The sequence below is a fragment of the Oncorhynchus gorbuscha genome, linkage group LG03, assembly GCF_021184085.1.
Source record: "Oncorhynchus gorbuscha isolate QuinsamMale2020 ecotype Even-year linkage group LG03, OgorEven_v1.0, whole genome shotgun sequence".
NCBI classification, from domain to species: Eukaryota; Metazoa; Chordata; class Actinopteri; order Salmoniformes; family Salmonidae; genus Oncorhynchus; species Oncorhynchus gorbuscha.
The window spans coordinates 93,820,077-93,842,868 of NC_060175.1; the positions used below are offsets into that span (position 1 = coordinate 93,820,077).

Consider the following 22,792-nt stretch of genomic DNA (forward strand, 5'->3'; position numbering starts at 1 on the left):
ATCCCTTACCTTAACCCCTACACCTGTACCACGTTGGAAATAAGAGTTTTATAATGCTGATTATGTCTTATCCTCTGGGATTTGTACTTTTTAACTGTAAATTGAAACTGTTGTGAAGCATTTTGGGGTCTTTGAAAAGCGCTATATAAAACACAAGCTATTATTATTATTGTTGAAAAACAGACCACTGCCATGGACTTCAACTACGCCCAGGAGACGGTGTGTTGGATCGACGTGGGCGACTCGTCCGCCAACACCCACCTGAAGTGTGCCTCCATCCCTGAGCTGAAGACTGTCAACGACATCAGGATAATTAACATCTCACTCAGCCTGCACCGTGAGTGGAGAACACACACACACAGCTTTCACTGTGACCGTGAGTAGAGAACACACGCACAGTCTTCAATGTGAGTAGAGAACACACACACACATCCACTGTTTGTCTACTGTTGTATTTGAGCTATTGCCTGTGTCTTCTGTCTGTGTTGGCCATTTGTCTTACATTGTTTGTTTTTTAATCCCCCGTCCCCACAGAAGGCCTTTTTCCTCTTGCCAGGCCCTCATTGTAAATAAGAATTTGTTCTAAATTGTCTAGCCTGGTAAAATAAGAGCGGGGCGGCCTTTTATTTTGAATCTCTGTAGACCAGGGGAATGGGGACACATCACAGGCCCAGATGTCTCTGCCCTAGCCGGGTCTCCCACATGTCTGTGCTATCGTGCCATTGGTGTGACAATGACCATAGGAAGACAGCACAAACAGATCTGGGAACAGGCTATCTCTGTGCCACTGTGGAATAGCCCTGTAGCAGCATGGTTTAACAGTGTTCAGTCATCCAACCTGGAGTTTGTCTTTGGAAGTGGCCAAACCTACCATGGGACTCACGAAAAATTTAATTTTAAGTCACAGAACCCTGGGACAGGCTATCATTAAGCAATAAGGCCATAGTGGGTGTGGGATATGGCCAATATCCCACAGCTAAGGGCTGCTCTTAGGCATGACAGGGTGGAATGGGATAGGCCACCTACAGGGGGGTGGGATGGGACATGCTAACTACAGGAGGGTAGGATGGGACAGGCTACTATAGGTAGTTGGGATGGGACAGGCTACCTACAGGAGGGTAGGATGGGACAGGCTAACTATAGGTGGTTGGGATGGGACAGGCTAGCTATATGTGGTTGGGATGGGACAGGCTGGCTACAAGTGGGTGGGATGGGATATGCTACCTACAGGGGGGTGGGATGGGACAGGCTGACTACAAGGTGGTATGGGACAGGCTAACTACAGGGGGGTGGGATGGGACAGGCTGACTACAAGGTTGTATGGGACAGGCTAACTATAGGTGGTTGGGATGGGACAGGCAAACTACTGGGGGGTGGAATGGGACAGGCTAGCTACATGGGGATGGGATGGGACAGGCTACCTACAAGTGGGTGGGATGGGACAGGCTACTCTATAGGTGGTTGGGATGGGACAGGCTACTCTATAGGTGGTTGGGATGGGACAGGCAAACTACAAGGGGAGTGGGATGGGACAGGCAAACTACTGGGGGGTGGAATGGGTCAGGCTAGCTACAGGGGGATGGGATGGGACAGGCTACCTACAAGTGGGTGGGATGGGACAGGCTACTCTATAGGTGGTTGGGATGGGACAGGCTACTCTAGGTGGTTGGGATGGGACAGGCAAACTACAAGGGGAGTGGGATGGGACAGGCAAACTACTGGGGGGTGGAATGGGTCAGGCTAGCTACAGGGGGGTGGGATGGGACATAACTATAGGGGTTGGGATGGGACAGGCAAACTACAAGGGAGTGGGATGGGACAGGCAAACTACTTGGGGGTGGAATGGGACAGGCTATCTACAGGGGGTGGGATGGGACACGATAGGTCTCTCTGTGGAACTGCCCCTCCACACTCCCTACCCAACCGCCTTCTCACAGATAGACTCTCATTGTCAGAGACTAGCCCTTGCTCGGGTAGTCAGCTGGAAGAAACCAAGAATGTCGAACCACAGCCTCCAAAATAACACTATTAGCATTTAATTCAAACCCAGCTATTTTTCCTCATTCTGCTGTCAATCTTCTCAGCCAGCCATTCAGCCAGTGAGTCTGGCAGCCAGTCAGTCAGCTAGCTATTCAGCCAGTCAGCCAGAGAGTCAGGCAGTCAGTCAGTGCTCAGACAGAGCGAGTGTTACCCTTTCTACACTACCATACCGATTCCAACTGTATTTTGCTGGGCTGTCTCTGATTAACCTTGTCATTTTAAGCACGGTTCCAGCAACTATGGCGGATACATAACCTGCACCGCCTAGCTTAGCTTGGTTCGGCTTGGCTCAACTAAGTTGTGTGAAAAGGGTATATGAATGAGGCAGGGTTGTTAGTCAGGGTTGTTAGTCAGGGTTGTTAGTCAGGGTTGTTAGTCAGGGTTGTTAGTCAGGGTTGTTAGTCAGGGTTGTTAGTCAGGGTTGTTAGTCAGGGTTGTTAGTCAGGGTTGTTAGTCAGGGTTGTTAGTCAGGGTTGTTAGTCAGGGTTGTTAGTCAGGGTTGTTAGTCAGGGTTGGGGCATGTCAGGTCATCAAGCAGGCTGTGGGTTGGTGGAGAGGGTTAATCTCTTTCTCTCCCACTGGGTGGGCTGGGCTAATGGGCTGTGTTTGGGTCAGTTCAGCGCCAATATTTTTTCTGTCTCTCTCGCTGTCTCTCTCCTTCTCTCCCTCTCCTCTCTCCCTCTCCTCTCTCCCTCTCCTCTCCCCTCCCCTCTTTCTCTCAAAGTATGTCACTCCATTCAAGTGGTGGACAACCCTCTAGACTAGCCAATGTAACACTATGACAGGAACTCCTAAATTACAATGCGGCTGTTGTTTAGTCTCCTCTCTCTCTCTCTCGCTCTCTCTGTCTCTCTTGCTAACACTCTCTCTCTCTCTGTCTCTAACTCTCTCTCTCTCACTTTAATTCTCTCTCACTCTCTCTCTGTCTCTCTCTAACTCTCTCTCTCTCACTTTAATTCTCTCTCACTCTCTCTCTGTCTCTCTCTAACTCGCTCTCTCTAACTTTAATTCTCTCTCTCTCTCTCTTTAATTCTCTAACTCACTCTCTCTCTGTCTCTCTCTAACTCTCTTTAATTCTCTCTCTCTCTCTGTCTGTCCTCTCTAACTCTCTCTGTCTCTCTCTCTCTCTGTCTGATCCTTTAATTATCTCTCTGTCTCTCTCTCTCTCTCTCTCTCACTTTAATTATCTCTCACTCTCTCTCTCTCTCTCTCTAACTTTAATTCTCTCTCACTCTCTCTCTGTCTCTCTCTAACTCGCTCTCTCTAACTTTAATTCTCTCTCACTCTTCTCTCTCTCTCTCTCTGTCTCTCTCTAACTCTCTGTCTCTCTCTCTCTCTCTCTCTCACTTTAATCTCTCTCTCTCTCTCTCTCTCTCTCTCTCTCTCTCTCTCTCTCTCTCTCACTTTAATTATCTCTCTCTCTCTCTCTCTCTCTCTCTCTCTCTCTCTCTCTCTCTCTCTCTCTCTCTCTCTCTCTCTCTCTCTCTCTCTCTCTCTCTCTCTCTCTCTCTCTCTCTCTCTCTCTCTCTCTCTCTCTCTCTCTCTCTCTCTCTCTCTCTCTCTCTCTCTCTCTCTCTCTCTCTCTCTCTCTCTCTCTCTCTCTCTCAATTCAATTCAATTCAATTCAAGGGGCTTCATTGGCATGGGAAACGTGTTAACATTGCCAAAACAAGTGAGGTAGAAAATACACAAAAGTGAAATAAACAATAAAAATTAACAGTAGACATTACAGATACAGACGTTTTAAAACAATAAAGACATTACACATGTCATATTACGTATAAATAAGCATAAATATGGGTTGTATTTACAATGGTGTTTGTTCTTCACTGGTTGCCCTTTTCTTGTGGCAACAGGTCACAAATCTTGCTGCTGTGATGGCACACTGTGGAATTTCACCCAGTATATATGGGATTTCATCAAAATTGGGTTTGTTTTCAAATTATTTGTGGATCTGTGTAATCTGAAGGAAATATGTGTCTCTAATATGGTCATACATTTGGCAGGAGGTTAGGAAGTGCAGCTCAGTTTCCACCGCATTTTGTGGGTAGTGAGCACAAAGCCTGTCTTCTCTTGAGAGCCATGTCTGCCTACGGCGGCCTTTCTCAATAGCAAGGCTATGCTCACTGAGTCTGTACATAGTCAAAGCTTTCCTTAGGTTTGGGTCAGTCACAGTGGTCAGGTATTGTGCCACTGTGTTCTCTCTGTTTAGGGCCAAATAGCATTTTTGCTCTGTTTGCTCTGTTTTTTTGTTAATTCTTTCCAATGTGTCAAGTAATTATCTTTTTGTTTTCTCATGATTTGGTTGGGTCAAATTGTGTTGCCAATTGTGTTGCCTTCTCTCTCGAACTCTCTTGCTCTCCTCTCAATTCTATTCAATTCAATTTAAGGGCTTTATTGGCATGAGAAACATATGTTAACATTGCCAAAGCAAGTGAAGTAGATAATAAACATTACACTCACAAAAGTTCCAAAATAATAAAAACATCTCTCTGCCTGTATCACCCACATACTAACAGTGCCTTGAGAAAGTATTCACCCCCCTTGGCATTTAGCCTATTTTGTTGCCTTACAACATGGAATTAAAATATATTTTGAGGGGCTTGTATCATTTCATTTACACAACATGCCTACCACTTTGAAGATGCAAAATATTTTTTATTGTAAAACAAACTAGAATTGTTATTTTTTAAACAGAAAACTTGAGTGTGCATAACTATTCACCCCCCAAAGTCAATACTTTGTAGAGCCACCTTTTGTAGCACATATAAGCTTGGCACATCTAGCCACTGGGATTTTTGCCCATTCTTCAAGGCAAAACTGATCCAGCTCCTTCAAGTTGGATGGGTTCCGCTGGTGTACAATCTTTATTACAATCTTTATTATTTATTTATTTATTTACAAGCAATCTTTATTAAGTCATACCACAGATTCTCAATTGGATTGAGGTCTGGGCTTTGACTAGGCCATTCCAAGACATTTAAATATGTCCCCTTAAACCATTTGAGTGTTGCTTTAGCAGTGTGCTTAGTGTCAATGTTCTGATGGAAGGTGAACCTCTGTCCCAGTCTCAAATCTCTGGAAGTATTTAGCGCCATCCATGAATCCTTCAATTCTGACCAGTTTCCCTGCCGATGAAAAACATCCCCACAGCATGATGCTGCCACCACCATGCTTCACTGGTGTTCTCGGGGTGATGAGAGTGGTTGGGTTTGTGCCAGACATAGCATTTACCTTGATGGCCAAAAGGTACATTTTAGTCTCATCTGACCAGATTACCATCTTCCATATGTTTGGGGAGTCCCCCACATGCCTTTTGGCAAACACGAAATGTGTTTGCTTATTTTTTTATTTAAGTTATGGCTTTTTTCTGGCCACTCCTCCGTAAAGCCCAGCTTTGTGGAGTGTACGGCTTAAAGTGGTCCTATAGACAGGTACTCCAATCTCCGCTGTGGATCTTTGCAGCTCCTTCAGGGTTATCTTTGGTCTCTTTGTTGCCTCTCTGATTAATGTCCTCCTTGCTTGGTCCGCGATTTTTGGTGGGCGGCCTTCACTTGGCAGGTTTGTTGTGGTGCCATATTCTTTCCATTTTTTAATAATGGATTTAATGGTGCTCCGTGGGATGTTCAAAGTTTCTTATATTTTTTATAACCCAACCCTGATCTGTACTTCTCCACAACTTTGTCCCTGACCTGTTTGGAGAGCTCATTGGTCTTCATGGTGCTGCTTGCTTGGTGGCGCCCCTTGCTTAGTGGTATTGCAGACTCTGGGGCCTTTCAGAACAGGTGTATATATACCCTGAGATCTTGTGACACTTAGATTGCACACATGTGGACTTTATTTAATTCATTATGTGACTTCTGAAGGTAATTGGTTGCACCAGATCTTATTTAGGGGCTTCATAGCAAAGGGAGTGCATACATATGCACGCACCACTTTTCCGGTTTAAAAAAAATTAATAAAATTGAAACAAGTTTTAAAAAAAATTTCATTTCACCAATTTTGAATATTTTGTCCATTACATGAAATCCAAATAAAAATCTATTTAAATTACAGGTTGTAGTGCAACAAAATAGGAAAATACCAAAGGGGATGAATACTTTTGCACTGTAACCTCTTTTCTGTATCCCACCAGATGTGGAGCAGATGGCTATTGACTGGCTGACAGGAAACTTCTACTTTGAGGACAACGTGGACGATCGTATATTTGTGTGCAATGTTGACGGCCAGACGTGTGTCACTCTGCTGGATCAGGAGCTCTACAACCCTAAAGGCATCGCCCTGGACCCCCTCATGGGGTGAGCACTACCCCGATAACAACCCCAGAGACCCCTAAGAAGTGCCCTGAGATGCTTTCTTGTGTACTTCCCCTTGTTCCTTCTGGTCAGTTCACTGCCCACCCAGCTCTTAGTCAGTCAGGTGACTGCCCACCCAGCCCTTAGTCAGTCAGGTGACTGCCCACCCAGCCCTTAGTCAGTCAGGTGACTGCCCACCCAGCCCTTAGTCAGTCAGGTGACTGCCCACCCAGCCCTTAGTCAGTCAGGTGACTGCCCACCCAGCCCTTAGTCAGTCAGGTGACTGCCCACCCAGCCCTTAGTCAGTCTGGTGACTGCCCACCCAGCCCTTAGTCAGTCAGAACACTTCCTCCTCTAAGACGTACACACACATGCAACATGCATGATCACTTACCCTTGTTGATGCTGGCACGTCAAAATGGTTTGGTGCATCTTGAATGTGAGGGGTCAAATATAAATTGAAGAAGTACATTATAATGCGGTCAGCCCTCCCTTTCCTCAATTTAATATCCCCACACACTCCTCTACCTCCGTTCGCTCCTCTACCTCCCTTTCCTCTACCTCCCTTTGCTCCTCTACCTCCCTTTGCTCCTCTACCTCCCTTTCCTCTACCTCCCTTTGCTCCTCTACCTCCCTTCGCTCCTCTACCTCCCCTCACTCCTCTACCTCCCCTCTCTCCTCTACCTCCCCTCTCTCCTCTACCTTCCTTTGCTCCTCTACCTCCCTTCGCTCCTCTACCTCCCCTCGCTCCTCTACCTCCCTTCGCTCCTCTACCTCCCTTCACTCCTCTACCTCCCCTCTCTCCTCTACCTCCCCTCTCTCCTCTACCTCCCTTCACTCCTCTACCTCCCTTCGCTTCTCTACCTCCCTTCACTCCTCCACCTCCCCTTGCTTTTCAACCTCCCTTCGCTTCTCTACCTCCCTTTCCTCTACCTCCCTTCGCTCCTCTACCTCCCTTCGCTCCTCTACCTCCCTTCACTCCTCTACCTCCCCTCTCTCCTCTACCTCCCCTCTCTCCTCTACCTCCCTTCACTCCTCTACCTCCCTTCGCTCCTCTACCTCCCTTGCTCCTCTACCTCCCTTTGCTCCTCTACCTCCCCTCGCTCCTCTACCTCCCCTCGCTCCTCTACCTCCCCTTGCTCCTCTACCTCCCCTTGCTCCTCTACCTCCCTTTGCTCCTCTACCTCCCCTTGCTCCTCTACCTCCCCTTGCTCCTCTACCTCCCCTTGCTCCTCTACCTCCCCTTGCTCCTCTACCACCCCTTGCTCATCTACCTCCCCTTGCTCCTCTACCTCCCCTTGCTCCTCTACCTCTCTTTGCTCCTCTACCACCCCTTGCTCCTCTACCTCCCCTTGCTCCTCTACCTCCCCTTGCTCCTCTACCTCCCTTTGCTCCTCTACCTCCCCTTGCTCCTCTACCACCCCTTGCTCCTCTACCTCCCCTTGCTCCTCTACCTCTCTTTGCTCCTCTACCACCCCTTGCTCCTCTACCTCTCCTTGCTCATCTACCTCCCTTCACTCCTCTACATCCCCTCTCTCCTCTACCTCCCTTCGCTCCTCTACTTCCCTTCGCTCCTCTACCTCCCTTTGCTCCTCTACCTCCCCTCGCTCATCTACCACCCCTTGCTCCTCTACCTCCCTTTGCTCCTCTACCTCCCCTCGCTCCTCTACCTCACCTCGCTCCCTACAGGAAGGTATTCTTCACGGACTATGGTCAAACTCCCAAGGTGGAGCGTTGTGACATGGACGGTCAGAACCGGACCAAGCTGGTGGATAGTAAGATCGTGTTCCCCCACGGTATCACCCTGGACCTGGTCAACAGGCTGGTCTACTGGGCTGATGCCTACCTGGACTACGTAGAGGTGGTGGACTACGAAGGCAAGAACAGACACACCATCATACAGGGCCTGCTGGTGAGGACACACACACGCACATACACACATACACAATACACATACAGACACCAACTCGGACTGTGTTTCTGTTGTTATTCTGTTAGATTGAACACCTTTATGGGCTGACGGTGTTTGAGAACTACCTGTACGCCACCAACTCAGACGAAGGCAACCTAAACCCCGCTAAGACCAGTGTGATCCGGATCAACCGTTTCAACTCCTCTGACTACACAGTGGTTACCAGGGTGGACCGCGGCGCCGCCCTGCACGTGTACCATCAGAGACGCCAACCCCCAGGTAATTTCACACCCACAAACCCCCATGCATGTATCCAGAACAGCCGCTGTAGGAATTGGACAATCTTTGCCATGAAGTTTGGAACGTAGTGTGCACAGGTTTTTGTTCCAGCCCTGCACGTGTACCACCAGACACGCCAACCTCCATCTAGGTACAGGCCTAGGGCAGCAAAATGATGGTACCGTTTTCCTAACATCCTAGCTGGAGGAGTCCAGAAGAGTATCTATCTGTCTGTGTAGCCATGTTGGTGCCTAGTGCTGATCATTCACTTCTGACCACTGCCCCTTGACCCCTCTCTTGTCCGCTGGTGCCCAGTGAGAGAGAAGAGTCATGCGTGTGCCCCGGACCAGTTTAAGAAGCCAGGAGGCTGCTCAGACCTCTGTCTGCTGGGGAACAGCCACAAGACCTGGACCTGCCGCTGTCGCTCTGGATTCAGCCTGGGCAGCGATGGGAAGTCCTGCAAGAGTGAGTACTTTCTAAGTTTGAATTGAAATTAATTTAATTGAATGCCATACACTGAGTATAGCATGGAAATCACACACAACAGCACATCTCAGCTCAGCATTGAACTCCATACAGAACAGACCTGCAATTTATGTAGTAGCAATATGAGTTGAATATAATTTCTCGAAGTAAAAAAAATGTACCATTTATATAACCACGACATGACAATGATGGAATGTTTTCTGATATTCCCTCTGCAGAACCTGAACATGAGTTGTTCCTGGTGTACGGTAAGGGCCGCCCTGGCATCATCCGTGGCATGGACATGAATGCCAAAGTCCCAGACGAGTACATGATCCCCATTGAGAACCTGATGAACCCGCGGGCGCTGGACTTCCACGCCGAGAGCGAATTCGTCTACTTCGCTGACGCCGTGAGTTATATAATTGGACGGCAGAAGATCGACGGCACCGAGAGAGACACCATCCTGAAGGATGGTGAGGACTGATCTGGTACCATAGTGTTTCACATGAAATGCTTTACAACAACCCTCTGTTCCACCCTATTACAAAATCAAATCGCAATTCATATAGAACTCTGATGCATATAGAATCACGAGATATATCAGATAGCTACCTAGGAATTGTGATACAAAGGTCCCTGCCAATACCAAGCCCTAGTAGAAAGTCACTCTCGCTCTTTCCCGCTCTCTCCCTCTCTCTATCCTTCTGTCCCTTCCCCCCTTTCCTTCCTTCAGGCATCCACACCGTGGAGGGGATAGCGGTAGACTGGATGGCAGGTAACCTATACTGGACAGACGACGGGCCCATGAAGACCATCAGTGTGGCCAGGTTGGAGAAGGCCTCTCAGACACGCAAGACCCTCATTGAGGGCAAGATGACCCACCCTCGCGCCATCGTCGTGGACCCCAGCACGGGTCAGACATTATGCCCTCCTTATGTTCTATTGCTATAGTATCCATCTCACTATAGTAGCTATAGTATCCATCTCTCCCAGGAGGATTCCTGGGGGAACACTTTTTGGGGGATTTCTGGAAAACCTGTGAATTTCAGGAAAGTTACTTGCAGTTTGCAAACGTAGTAATGCTCTAACAGAACGTGTGATTGTGTTCCAGGTGGATGTACTGGACAGACTGGGAGGAGGACCCCAAGAAGACTAACCGAGGGAAGATCAAGAAGGCATGGATGGACGGTTCGCATGACCAGGTCCTGCTGACCAGTAAGACAGTGTTGTGGCCCAACGGCCTGAGTCTGGACATCCCGCAGGGTGTCCTGTACTGGGTGGATGCATACTACGACCGCATCGAGATGGTTTACCTCAACACCACAGAGCGCAAGGTCAGTTAGACTGCTTACTAAGCCTAGACCTAACCCTAATGATCACACATGTACACATCTCCCCACCAGAGACTGAGGTTCAATCCCCACATCCACACTCCTACTGTTTCTCCCACCTGCCTATATCCCATCTGATTGCCAAACTGTCTAAATCAAGTGTCAGCAAATACTCCCAAAATGTATATATAAAAAAGAGGCTTCTATGCTTTTGACTTTCACCATGACCAGGGGTCATGATCTATGTTGTATGATAATTTTCTCTCTCTCATTGGTCAGATGGTGTATGAGGGAAGTGAGCTGAACCACGCCTTCGGCTTGTGTCACTACAAGCACTTCCTGTTTTGGAACGAGTACCGTGGCGGCAGCATCTTCAAACTGGACACCACCACCAGCACTGTCACGCTGCTCCGAAATGAACGACCACCCCTCTTCGAGATCCGCGTGTATGACGCTCACCAGCAGCAAGGTAACTTTAATGGAAAGTACTATATGGATAATGCTAGGTAACTCTATATAGGTAACACTAGGTAACACTATATGGGTAACACTAGGTAACACTATATGGGTGACACTAGGTAACACTAGGTAACACTATATGGGTAACACCAGGTAACACTATATGGGTGACACTAGGTAACACTATACACTAGGGGTGACACTAGGTAACACTAGGTAACACTATATGTGCACACTACTAGGGTAACACTAGGTAACACTATATGACACTAGGTAACACTATATGACACTAGGTAACACTATATTGACACTGGTAACACTAGGTAACACTATATGGGTAACACTAGGTAACACTATATGGGTGACACTAGGTAACACTATATGGGTGACACTAGGTAACACTGTAGGTGAACTAGGTAACACTATATGGGTGACACTAGGTAACACTAGGGTGACACTAGGTAACTATATTGGGTAACACTAGGTAACACTAGGTAACACTATATGGGTGACACTAGGTAACACTATATGGGTGACACTAGGTAACACTATATGGGTGACACTAGGGTGACACTAGGTAACACTATATGGGTGACACTAGGTAACACTATATGGGTGACACTAGGTAACACTATATTGCACTGAACACTAGGTAACACTATATGGGTAACACTAGGTAACACTATATGGGTGACACTAGGTAACACTATATGGGTGACACTAGGTAACACTATATGGGTGACACTAGGTAACACTATATAGGGTGACACTAGGTAACACTATATGGGTGACACTAGGTAACACTATATGGGTGACACTAGGTAACACTATATGGGTGACACTAGGTAACACTATATTGCTGACACTAGGTAACACTATATTGCTGACACTAGGTAACACTATATTGCTGACACTAGGTAACACTATATGGGTGACACTAGGTAACACTATATGGGTGACACTAGGTAACACTATATGAGTGACACTAGGTAACACTATATGGGTGACACTAGGTAACACTATACAAGACAGTGAACAAGCAAGTCATAAAGTGTCATCATAACATGCCAAAACTTCTTGTCAAATTTCGTAAAAGGTTATAATGTGTCAGTGATTTAGCTAGCCTAGATGTGAATTAATGAATGCATGAATAAATGAGTACTTTAATGGCCCAAATAGGAAATGAGCTTGGTAACAATGCTAACGGCCCTGTCTGCCTGTCTTCTGTTGGTGTTTCAATAGGCACCAACCTGTGTCGTGTGAAAAACGGTGGTTGCAGCAGTCTGTGTCTGGCTATCCCTGATGGCAGGTCCTGTGGCTGTGCTGACGACCAGATACTGCATGACGACAATGTCACCTGTAAAGGTATGCATTGGGATGGTCTCAATTAGAATATGTTAAAATATTATTTTAAGTTGATCTGTGATGCTGTATGGAATGTCCATGTTTAAGCTGGTGAGTGGAGAAACGAATGTCTCATACCTGCTTTCTTCAGCTGAATTGGTTCTAATAGCCCTCATAAGTAGATAAATGCATCCCATATTTCCCGAATATGAACAGCTGACATTAAGAGACGTTGCTCTACTAGAGTGTCCGTAACAGTCTTCTCCTTTCCTCACTCTCTCTCTCTCTCCCTAGCCAACCCCACCTACATCCCTCCTCCTCAGTGTCAGCCCGGAGAGTTTGCCTGTAAGAACAACCGCTGTATCCAGGAGCGATGGAAGTGTGACGGTGACAACGACTGTTTGGACAACAGCGACGAGGCGCCTGAGCTCTGCCGTGAGTAGTGTCACTCCCCACTCCTTCGCCGTGGTTACTGAGCAACACACACACACAACAACAACAGCAACAACAATAACAACAATGCATGACATGCACATTTAAGAATCATGAGCTGAGTAGGAGCAGCAGCAGAACTGATCCAGCACTAATACTGCCTCTTCTTTGAAACATGCATCAATTAAATTTTAAATATCTATTGACTGTTAAATAGGCCCATAGTTTCTCCATCTATCTCTCTCTTCATGTGACAATTAGTAAAACTAGGATTTCTCTGTGTATACATGAAAGTTCCACTTCCAGTGCATGACAGAGCAGTCGGAGCAGCAGAACCTCCATCATCCTAAAACATAATGTGCTTATAGATGTGTCATGTCAGCTTTATGAACTTACAGTTATTGAAAATCCCCTTATATTAGGCCAGTTATAGGAGACTCCTTTGTGACACAGTCCCTCTTGTAGAGATACTGTAAAAACATGTTCTAATTCTATTGATCTTACATTCTAATTCTAATGATCTTACATTCTAATTCTAATGTTCTAATTCTATTGATCTTACATTCTAATACTAATGTTCTAATTCTATTGATCTTACATTCTAATTCTAATGTTCTAATTCTATTAATCTTACATTCTAATTTTAATGTTCTAATTCTATTGATCTTACATTCTAATTATAATGTTCTAATTCTATTGATCTTACATTATAATTCTAATGTTCTAATTCTAAACATCTTACATTCTAATTCTAATGTTGTAATTCTATTGATCTAACATTCTAATTCTAATGTTCTAATTCTATTTATCTAACATTCTAATTCCAGTGTTTTAATTCTATTGATCTTACATTCTAATTCTAATGTTCTAATTCTATTGATCTTACATTTGAATTCTGTTGATCTTACATTCTTATTCTATTGATCTTACATTCTAATTCTATTGATCTTACATTCTAATTCTAACATTCTAATTCTATTGATCTTACATTCTTATTCTAATGTTTTAATTATATTGATCTTACATTCTAATTCTAACATTCTAATCCTACTGTCTTTCTTTTCTCTCCTCCAGACCTGCACACGTGTCCATCGGACCGGTTCAAGTGCCAGAATAACCGTTGTATCCCCCTGCGATGGCTTTGTGACGGGGACAATGACTGTGGAAACGATGAGGATGAGTCCAATACCACCTGCTCAGGTACACAAAATTAACATAATGTGTAATTTAGCCCATTGAACACAAAAACTATGGTCGGATGCCTACTTCACCTGTATTTTCTATTATTTTTGCACAAAACAGTAGTGTGTAGTTCCTGTAGTTAGCTACACCGCTACATGGTAAAACAGTAGTGTGTAGTTCCTGTAGTTAGCTACACCGCTACATGGTAAAACAGTAGTGTGTAGTTCCAGTAGTTAGCTACATGGTAAAACAGTAGTGTGTAGTCCCTGTAGTTAGCTACACCGCTACATGGCAAAACAGTCATTAACTACTGGAAACACTACCAATATTGGAATTTTAACTACCACCAAGCTACTGCAAATTGTAGTTACATTATTAGTTGAACTGCATGTAGTTAACTACTCCTCAACACTGCACACACACACACACACACACACACACACACACACACACACACACACACACACACACACACACACACACACACACACACACACACACACACACACACACACACACACACACACACACACACACACACACACACACACACCTTTCCCATCTCTCTATAATGCTATTATCTTCCACCCCTTTCAAGCTCGTACGTGCCCACCCAACCAGTATGCGTGTGCCAGTGGGCGCTGCATCCCCACTTCCTGGACATGTGACCTGGATGATGACTGTGGGGACCGTTCTGATGAGCCGGACTCCTGTGGTGGGTCCTTATCTCATCACACATCACCTCTGTAGCATTCTATATTTTGCTCGGTTGGTGTTTCGTTGGAAATTCTTCTCACTATACCTGAAGCCTGATCACCAGATGTATTTATGCTTTAGCCCAGTGGTACTCATTGCGCGACCGCAGGAACTCTTGCGGCTCGCTGTGATTTTCCATTCATAATACATAGCAATGATACAATTTCAATTCAATGTGTTTAATGCTGGCCTGAATCATTTAATTGAATTTGTCAATTGTTCCCTGGGTGGCAGATAGATAGCAGTATAGCACAGCTGTTAAACAGAAAGGCCAAAATAAAACGTTTGCCGAAATAGAATGCAACTGTTCAGCGACCGATACATATCAGTTTGCTACTAGCTAATTTTACAGTTTGGTCGACATGGGATGATTTATTGTAAAAAATAAAAATACATCTATTGACAATGAAAACGAGGGGGAAAAGCTGGAGAACATCTTGACAGCTATGAACAAACAACCACTGGAGAACCAAGAAAAACAGGAAGATGGCAGGCCGGGAAATGCAGCTCGATAACGTAGCAAACATGGTTCTGGTGGCTAGAGAAGGATGCGGTCAATTCAAGAAGAACACAGAAAGTTCAAAGGGAAATGGACAGACAAGTATTTTTTGATACTGCATGATGGGACAAGCTCACTTTGTTTTATTTGCCAGAAGGCAGTCAATTGTTTTTAACGAGCAAATTTAGAGCGACATTCCCAGTCACACCATGTCCACTTTGACAAAACATATCCACCACAAAGCAAAATGAGAAACAACCAAATGTCACAACTCAAAGGACAGCTCAAAGGACAACAACAAATGGTGGCCAGATCTGGCACTGTTGCAGAGAAAAGCACAGAGGCAACATATTAGATTACATGGATACTTGCGAGAAACAAGGCCTTCACAGACGCAAAGATTGTCAAATAATGTTTTTTGGCCTCAGCCGAAATATTGTATGCTATTTTAAAACCTCTACAGGATCGGTGACCCCCCCCATGGGACAGTTGAGCTAACGTGCACTAATGTGATTAGCATGAGGTTATAAGCAACAAGAACATTTCCCAGGACATAGACATATCTGATATGGGCAGAACACTTAGATTCTTGTTAATCTAACTGCACTATCCAATTTACAGTAGGTATTACAGTGAAACAATACCATGCTATAGGAGAGTGCACAGTTATGAACTTGAAAATGTGTCAATAAACCAATTAGGCACATTTGGGCAGACTTGATACAACATTTTGCATAGAAATGCAATAGTTCATTGGATCAGTCTAAAACATTGCACAAACACTGCTCACATCTAGTGGCCAACATCTAAATTGCGTCTAAACTGGAATAATACATTGTGGCCTTTCTCTAGCAATTGAAAGATGATTTTAAAAATATAACTTTACCAGATCTAATGTAATATTCTCCTACATTAATTTCACATTTACACAAACTTCAAAAATGTTTCCTTTCAAATAGTATCAAGAATATGCATATCCTTGCTTCAGGGCCTGAGCTCCAGGCAGTTAGATTTGGGTATGTCATTTAAGGACAGAATGGGAAAAAAGGGTCCGATCCTAAAGCAAATTAAGGGACTGCAACTCTCAGACTCGACCATAACAAGACTCATAGAAGACATTGACGAGGACATCGCTAAGCAACTGATTACTGTCATATCGGTGTTTCAGTATTCCGCTTGATGAACGCACTGATGTACTACAATAAGTGACATTGCCCAATTATGTGTTTTGGTCTGCTACCCTCAAAACGAGACATTCAAAGAGGAACTTTTATGTTTACTGACCCTTCAGGGACAAACATGAGAGGATATTCTGAAAGCCCTTGTTACATTTTCTGCTGATAATAATATTGACTGGGCAAATCTGTCATTCCCTTTCTTACATTTTATTGTGTCATTCATCAGGAAGCACTTGTGGCTAAACTCAGACTGTGACTTCAAGTCGTGCGCGTGGTGAACATTATAATTGGGAGGGAACTGAATCACGGCAATTCTGCGAGTTATTGGAGGAATACCAAACAGAATACGACGACTTGCTATTTCACAATGAGGTGAGATGGCTGTCTCGTGGCAGAGTTTTGGAAAGATTTCTCTCTCTCCTCCATCAAATCAGTGAATTTGTTGCAAACAAGGGGAGAGAGGAGCCAGAGCTGGATGATCCACAGTGGATATTAAGGCTGTTTTAACAGACATCACCTGCCACCTGAACCCGGTGAATCTCCAGCTCCAAGGGAAAGTTACAACTCCGGGAAAATGCTGCGTGTGGTCACAGCATTTCAAAATAAAATCACCACACTGTTCATACCTGACAGACAGTTTGTTAATTTCCTAAAACTCAGAGCAGTCACCACATCCAACCCAGACATACTGCAACATTTTAGCTATGATGCATTTGTGCGTGTGTTGGAAAACCCCGTTTGGGGTTTTAGACACTTCCACTACTTAGTTTCAAGTGGGCCAAGAGAGGTCTGTTTGTTGCTCATGATGGTGTTTCTAGGACGCCATTTTGAAAGGTTCCCTCTCTCCTCCCCCAGCCTACCCCACCTGCTTCCCCCTCACCCAGTTCACCTGTGCCAACGGACGTTGCATCAACGTCAACTGGCGCTGTGATAACGGTGAGCATTATTTATTTATATTTTTTATTTAACTAGGCATTATGTCTCCTTAAAGTATTGTAAGTATTACCAATCCTAAGCATTTATAACTTGTATACGAGTGTATTAAGCATTTATAAGCGTTTATAATGGATTATTCATGAAAGTTCTTAATAAATGTTACCTGTGTGTGTGTGTGTGTGTGTGCGCCTGCCTTGTCTGTCTCTCTCTGTCTCTGTCTCTGTCTCTCTCTCTGTCTTTCTCTCTCTCTCTCTCTCTCTCTCTCTCTCTCTCTCTCTCTCTCTCTCTCTCTCTCTCTCTCTCTCTCTCTCTCTCTGTCTTTCTCTCTCTCTCTGTCTCTCTGTCTCTCTGTCTCTCTGTCTCTCTGTCTCTCTCTCTCTCTCTGTCTTTCTCTCTCTCTCTGTCTTTCTCTCTCTTTCTCATTCTGTCTCTCTTTCTCTTTCTCTCTCTCTCTCTCTCTGTCTCTCTCTGTCTTTCTCTCTCTTTCTCATTCTGTCTCTCTGTCTCTCTCTCTCTGTCTCTCTCTGTTGTTCTCTGTCTCTCTTTCTCTCTCTCTCTCTGTCTCTCTCTCTCTCTCTCTCTCTCTCTCTCTGTCTCTCTGTCTCTCTCTCTGTCTTTCTCTGTCTCTCTGTCTTCTCTCTCTTTCTCATCTCTCTGTCTCTCTCTCTCTTCTTCTCTTTTTCTCTCTCTCTCTCTCTCTCTTTCTCTCTCTCTCTCTCTCTCTCTCTCTCTCTCTCTCTCTCTCTCTCTCTCTCTCTCTCTCTCTCTCTCTCTCTCTCTCTCTCTCTCTCTGTGTCTCTCTCTCTGTGTCTCTCTCTCTCTCTCTCTCTCTCTCTCTCTCTCTCTCTCTCTCTCTCTCTCTCTCTCTCTCTCTCTCTCTCTCTCTCTCTCTCTCTCTCTCGTGTGTGTTCAGACAACGACTGTGGTGACAACAGCGATGAGGCTGGCTGCAGCCACTCCTGCTCCAGTGTTCAGTTTAAGTGTAACAGCGGCCGCTGCATCCCTGAGTATTGGACCTGTGACGGGGACAATGACTGTGGAGACTACAGCGACGAGACCCACGCCAACTGTACCAACCAGGGTGAGCGCTGATACTGGTACTGCCGCTGCACTGTGCCTGACCCTGGCTTCCAACACCTCAGAGCGGATGTTTGTGATCTAAAAAGAATATGGACTAGTATTGTTCTTTACTGTGCCACCCGTATGGCGCTGATGGAGAGTACCATACTCTCCTTTATAGTACACACGGCAGGACGTTGAGCTCATTCATGATTCTCCCAGTCTGCGTTGCAGATGGTATTGCTCTTCATATGAAGGAGGGTATACAGTATATTTGTCATTTTCAGTATAATAGTATACTATCACCACATTAAATGCCTGTATCATATGTCAGGTTGTGTATATGTCATTCCACAAACTGCTGGAGTTTGTAGAATGAATGTTTGTTAGAATTTTGAAAGGCTCAGTGTTCTGCTGGCTATGCTTTCTGTAATGTCTGCATGTCTCAGCCTGCCCCATCGCCCCAGGACATCACTTTAAACTAATCCTTAATGTTGCTGCTCTCAGGGATATGTTTATGCTTTGCGGTTAGCTGAGCTTTCAGACAGATCTCAAACAAAACTCTTCAGTATGGCTTGCTGAAATCATGCAGTTGCATTGTTTATTATGATAGCTGGTCACATCCAACTTCCCTTCGTTTTAGATACTGAAAAGAAACTGAAAAGAAAGTGAAGTCAGCTGAAGTTTAAACAATGGCTGGAGTTGAAAGAGCTGGCCAGGGGTGGTAAAGGCTGGAGTTGAAAGAGCTGGCCAGGGGTGGTATAGGCTGGAGTTGAAAGAGCTGGCCAGGGGTGGTAAAGGCTGGAGTTGAAAGAGCTGGCCAGGGGTGGTAAAGGCTGGAGTTGAAAGAGCTGGCCAGCGGTGTTAGAGGGATAGTTCACTTGTTTGACATTTTAGCCAGAGGTGTTGGGAGGTAAGCAGTGTCTCTGTTTAGGCGGTGAGGGGCTTGGTAATGACTAACCGGTAATGAATCTGTAATGACTAACCGGTAATGACTAGGTAATGACTACCTGTTAATGTCTAACTGGTAATGACTCTAATGACTAACAGGTATTAATTATGTAATGACAAACTGGTAATGACTCTGTAATGATTAACCGGTAATGGCTCTATAATGACTAATGGGTAATGGCTTGGTAATGACTAACCGGTAATGACTATATAATGACCAACTGGTAATGACTAAATGGTAATGACTAACGGCTAATGAATAATGGTTAATGGATAATGGCTTGGTAATGACTAGATAATGACTAACCGGTAATGACTACCGGTAATGACTTACAGGTAATGACTAACCAGTCATGACTAACTGGCAATGCCTCAGTAATGGCCAACCAGCAACGACTAACCGGTAATGACTAACCGGCAATGACTAACCGATAATGACTCGGTAATGACCAACTGGTAATGACTAACAGGTAATGACTAACAGTCAACTACTGACCCATCAATGTCAACTGCTGCCCCATCTATGTCAACTGCTGGCCCATCTATGTCAACTACTGACCCATCAATGTCAACTGCTGCCCCATCTATGTCAACTGCTGACCCATCTATGCCAACTACTGACCCATCTATGTCAACTGCGGACCCATCTATGTCAACTGCGGACCCTTCTATGCCAACTACTGACCCTTCTATGCCAACTACTGACCCTTCTATGCCAACTACTGACCTATCTATGTCAACTGCTGACCCATCTATGTCAACTACTGACCCATCTATGTCAAATACTGACCCATCTATGCCAACTACTGACCCATCTATGTCAACTGCGGACCCTTCTATGCCAACTACTGACCCTTCTATGCCAACTACTGACCCTTAATAGGCAGCTACTGACCCATCTATGTCAACTACTGACCCGTCTATGCCAACTACTGACCCATCTATGCCAACTATTGACCCGTCTATGCCAACTACTGACCCATCTATGCCAACTACTGACCCATCTATGCCATCTGCTGACCCATCTATGCCAACTACTGACCCATCTATGCCAACTACTGACCCATCTATGTCAACTGCTGACCCATCTATGCCAAATACTGACCCATCTATGCCAACTGCTGACCCATCTATGCCAACTACTGACCCTTCTATGGCAACTACTGACCCATCTATATCAACTACTGACCCTTCTATGCCAACTACTGACCCTTCTATGTCAACTGCTGAAAACATCTATGCCAAATACTGACCCATCTATGCCAACTACTGACCCTTATATGTCAACTGCTGAAAACATCTATGCCAAATACTGACCCATCTATGCCAACTACTGACCCTTCTATGCCAACTGCTGAAAACATCTATGCCAACTACTGAAAACATCTATGTCAACTACTGACCCATCTATGTCAACTACTGACCCATCTATGTCAACTGCGGACCCTTCTATGCCAACTACTGACCCTTCTATGCCAACTACTGACCCTTCTATGCCAACTACTGACCCTTCTATGGCATGCCAACTACTGACCCATCTATGCCAACTACTGACCCTTCTATGGCAGCTACTGACCCATCTATGCCAAATACTGACCCATCTATGCCAACTACTGACCCTTCTATGTCAACTGCTGAAAACATCTATGCCAACTACTGACCCATCTATGCCAACTACTGACCCATCTATGTCAACTGCTGACCCATCTATGTGCCAACTACTGACCCATCTATGTCAACTATGACCCATCTATGTCAACTGCGACCCATCTATGCCAACTACTGACCCTTCTATGCCAACTACTGACCCATCTATGCCAACTACTGACCCTTCTATGGCAGCTACTGACCCATCTATGTCAAACTACTGACCCATCTATGCCAACTACTGCCCGTCTATGCCAACTACTGACCCATCTATGCCAACTACTGACCCATCTATGCCAACTGCTGACCCATCTATGCCAACTGCTGACCCATCTATGCCAACTACTGACCCATCTATGTCCCATCTATGTCAACTGCTGACCCATCTATGTCAACTGCTGACCCATCTATGCCAAATATTGACCCATCTATGCCAACTGCTGACCCATCTATGCCAACTACTGACCCTTCTATGGCAACTACTGACCCATCTATATCAACTACTGACCCTTCTATGCTAACTACTGACCCATCTATGTCAACTGCTGACCCATCTATGCCATTTACTGACCCTTCTATGCCAACTACTGACCCTTCTATGCCAACTGCTGACCCATCTATGTCAACTACTGACCCATCTATGCCAACTACTGACCCATCTATGTCAAATACAGACCCATCTATGCCAACTGCTGACCCATCTATGCCAACTACTGACCCTTCTATGTCAACTGCTGAAAACATCTATGCCAACTACTGACCCATCTATGCCAACTACTGACCCTTCTATGTCAACTGCTGAAAACATCTATGCCAACTACTGACCCATCTATGCCAACTACTGACCCTTCTATGTCAACTGCTGAAAACATCTATGCCAACTACTGACCCATCTATGTCAACTACTGACCCATCTATGTCAACTGCGGACTCTTCTATGCCAACTACTGACCCTTCTATGCCAACTACTGACCCTTCTATGGCAGCTACTGACCCATCTATGTCAACTACTGACCCGTCTATGCCAACTACTGACCCATCTATGCCAACTACTGACCCATCTATGCCAACTGCTGACCCATCTATGCCAACTACTGACCCATCTATGCCAACTACTGACCCATCTATGTCAACTGCTGACCCATCTATGTCAACTGCTGACCCATCTATGCCAAATACTGACCCATCTATGCCAATTGCTGACCCATCTATGCCAACTACTGACCCTTCTATGGCAACTACTGACCCATCTATATCAACTACTGACCCTTCTATGCCAACTACAGACCCATCTATGCCAACTACTGACCCATCTATGTCAAATACAGACCCATCTATGCCAACTGCTGACCCATATATGCCAACTACTGACCCTTATATGTCAACTGCTGAAAACATCTATGCCAACTACTGACCCATCTATGCCAACTGCTGACCCATATATGCCAACTACTGACCCTTCTATGTCAACTGCTGAAAACATCTATGCCAACTACTGACCCATCTATGCCAACTGCTGAAAACATCTATGCCAACTACTGACCCATCTATGCCAACTACTGACCCATATATGTCAACTACTGACCCATCTATGCCAACTACTGACCCTTCTATGTCAACTGCTGAAAACATCTATGCCAACTACTGACCCATCTATGCCAACTACTGACCTATGCCAACATCTATGCCAACTCTGACCCCATCTATGCCAACTGCTGACCCATCTATGCCAACTACTGACCCATCTATGTCAACTGCTGACCCATCTATGTCAACTACTGACCCATCTATGCCAACTACTGACCCATCTATGTCAACTGCTGACCCATCTATGCCAACTACTGACTGACTGCTGAAAACATCTATGCCAACTACTGACCCATCTATGCCAACTACTGACCCTTCTATGTCAACTGCTGACCCATCTATGCCAACTACTGACCCTTCTATGAACTGCTCTATGTCAACTGCCAACTCTATGCCAACTGACCCTTCTATGTCAACTGCTGAAAACTCTATGCTGA

General features: G+C 45.2%; 1 protein-coding gene across 1 annotated transcript in view; it reads left to right on the forward strand.

Moving 5' to 3' along the window:
- LOC124032265 (low-density lipoprotein receptor-related protein 1-like) overlaps nt 1–22,792 on the forward strand; it is a 265,328-nt gene that overhangs the window by 115,758 nt on the left and 126,778 nt on the right. Inside the window, exons 7-21 of the mRNA XM_046344528.1 lie at nt 184–337; nt 6,176–6,338; nt 8,025–8,247; nt 8,334–8,526; nt 8,842–8,991; nt 9,231–9,467; nt 9,728–9,907; nt 10,105–10,328; nt 10,605–10,794; nt 12,027–12,149; nt 12,423–12,563; nt 13,635–13,760; nt 14,341–14,457; nt 17,031–17,111; nt 18,025–18,192. Coding sequence (XP_046200484.1) covers nt 184–337; nt 6,176–6,338; nt 8,025–8,247; nt 8,334–8,526; nt 8,842–8,991; nt 9,231–9,467; nt 9,728–9,907; nt 10,105–10,328; nt 10,605–10,794; nt 12,027–12,149; nt 12,423–12,563; nt 13,635–13,760; nt 14,341–14,457; nt 17,031–17,111; nt 18,025–18,192 — 2,470 coding nt within the window. The remainder of the gene's footprint in view (nt 1–183; nt 338–6,175; nt 6,339–8,024; nt 8,248–8,333; nt 8,527–8,841; nt 8,992–9,230; nt 9,468–9,727; nt 9,908–10,104; nt 10,329–10,604; nt 10,795–12,026; nt 12,150–12,422; nt 12,564–13,634; nt 13,761–14,340; nt 14,458–17,030; nt 17,112–18,024; nt 18,193–22,792) is intronic.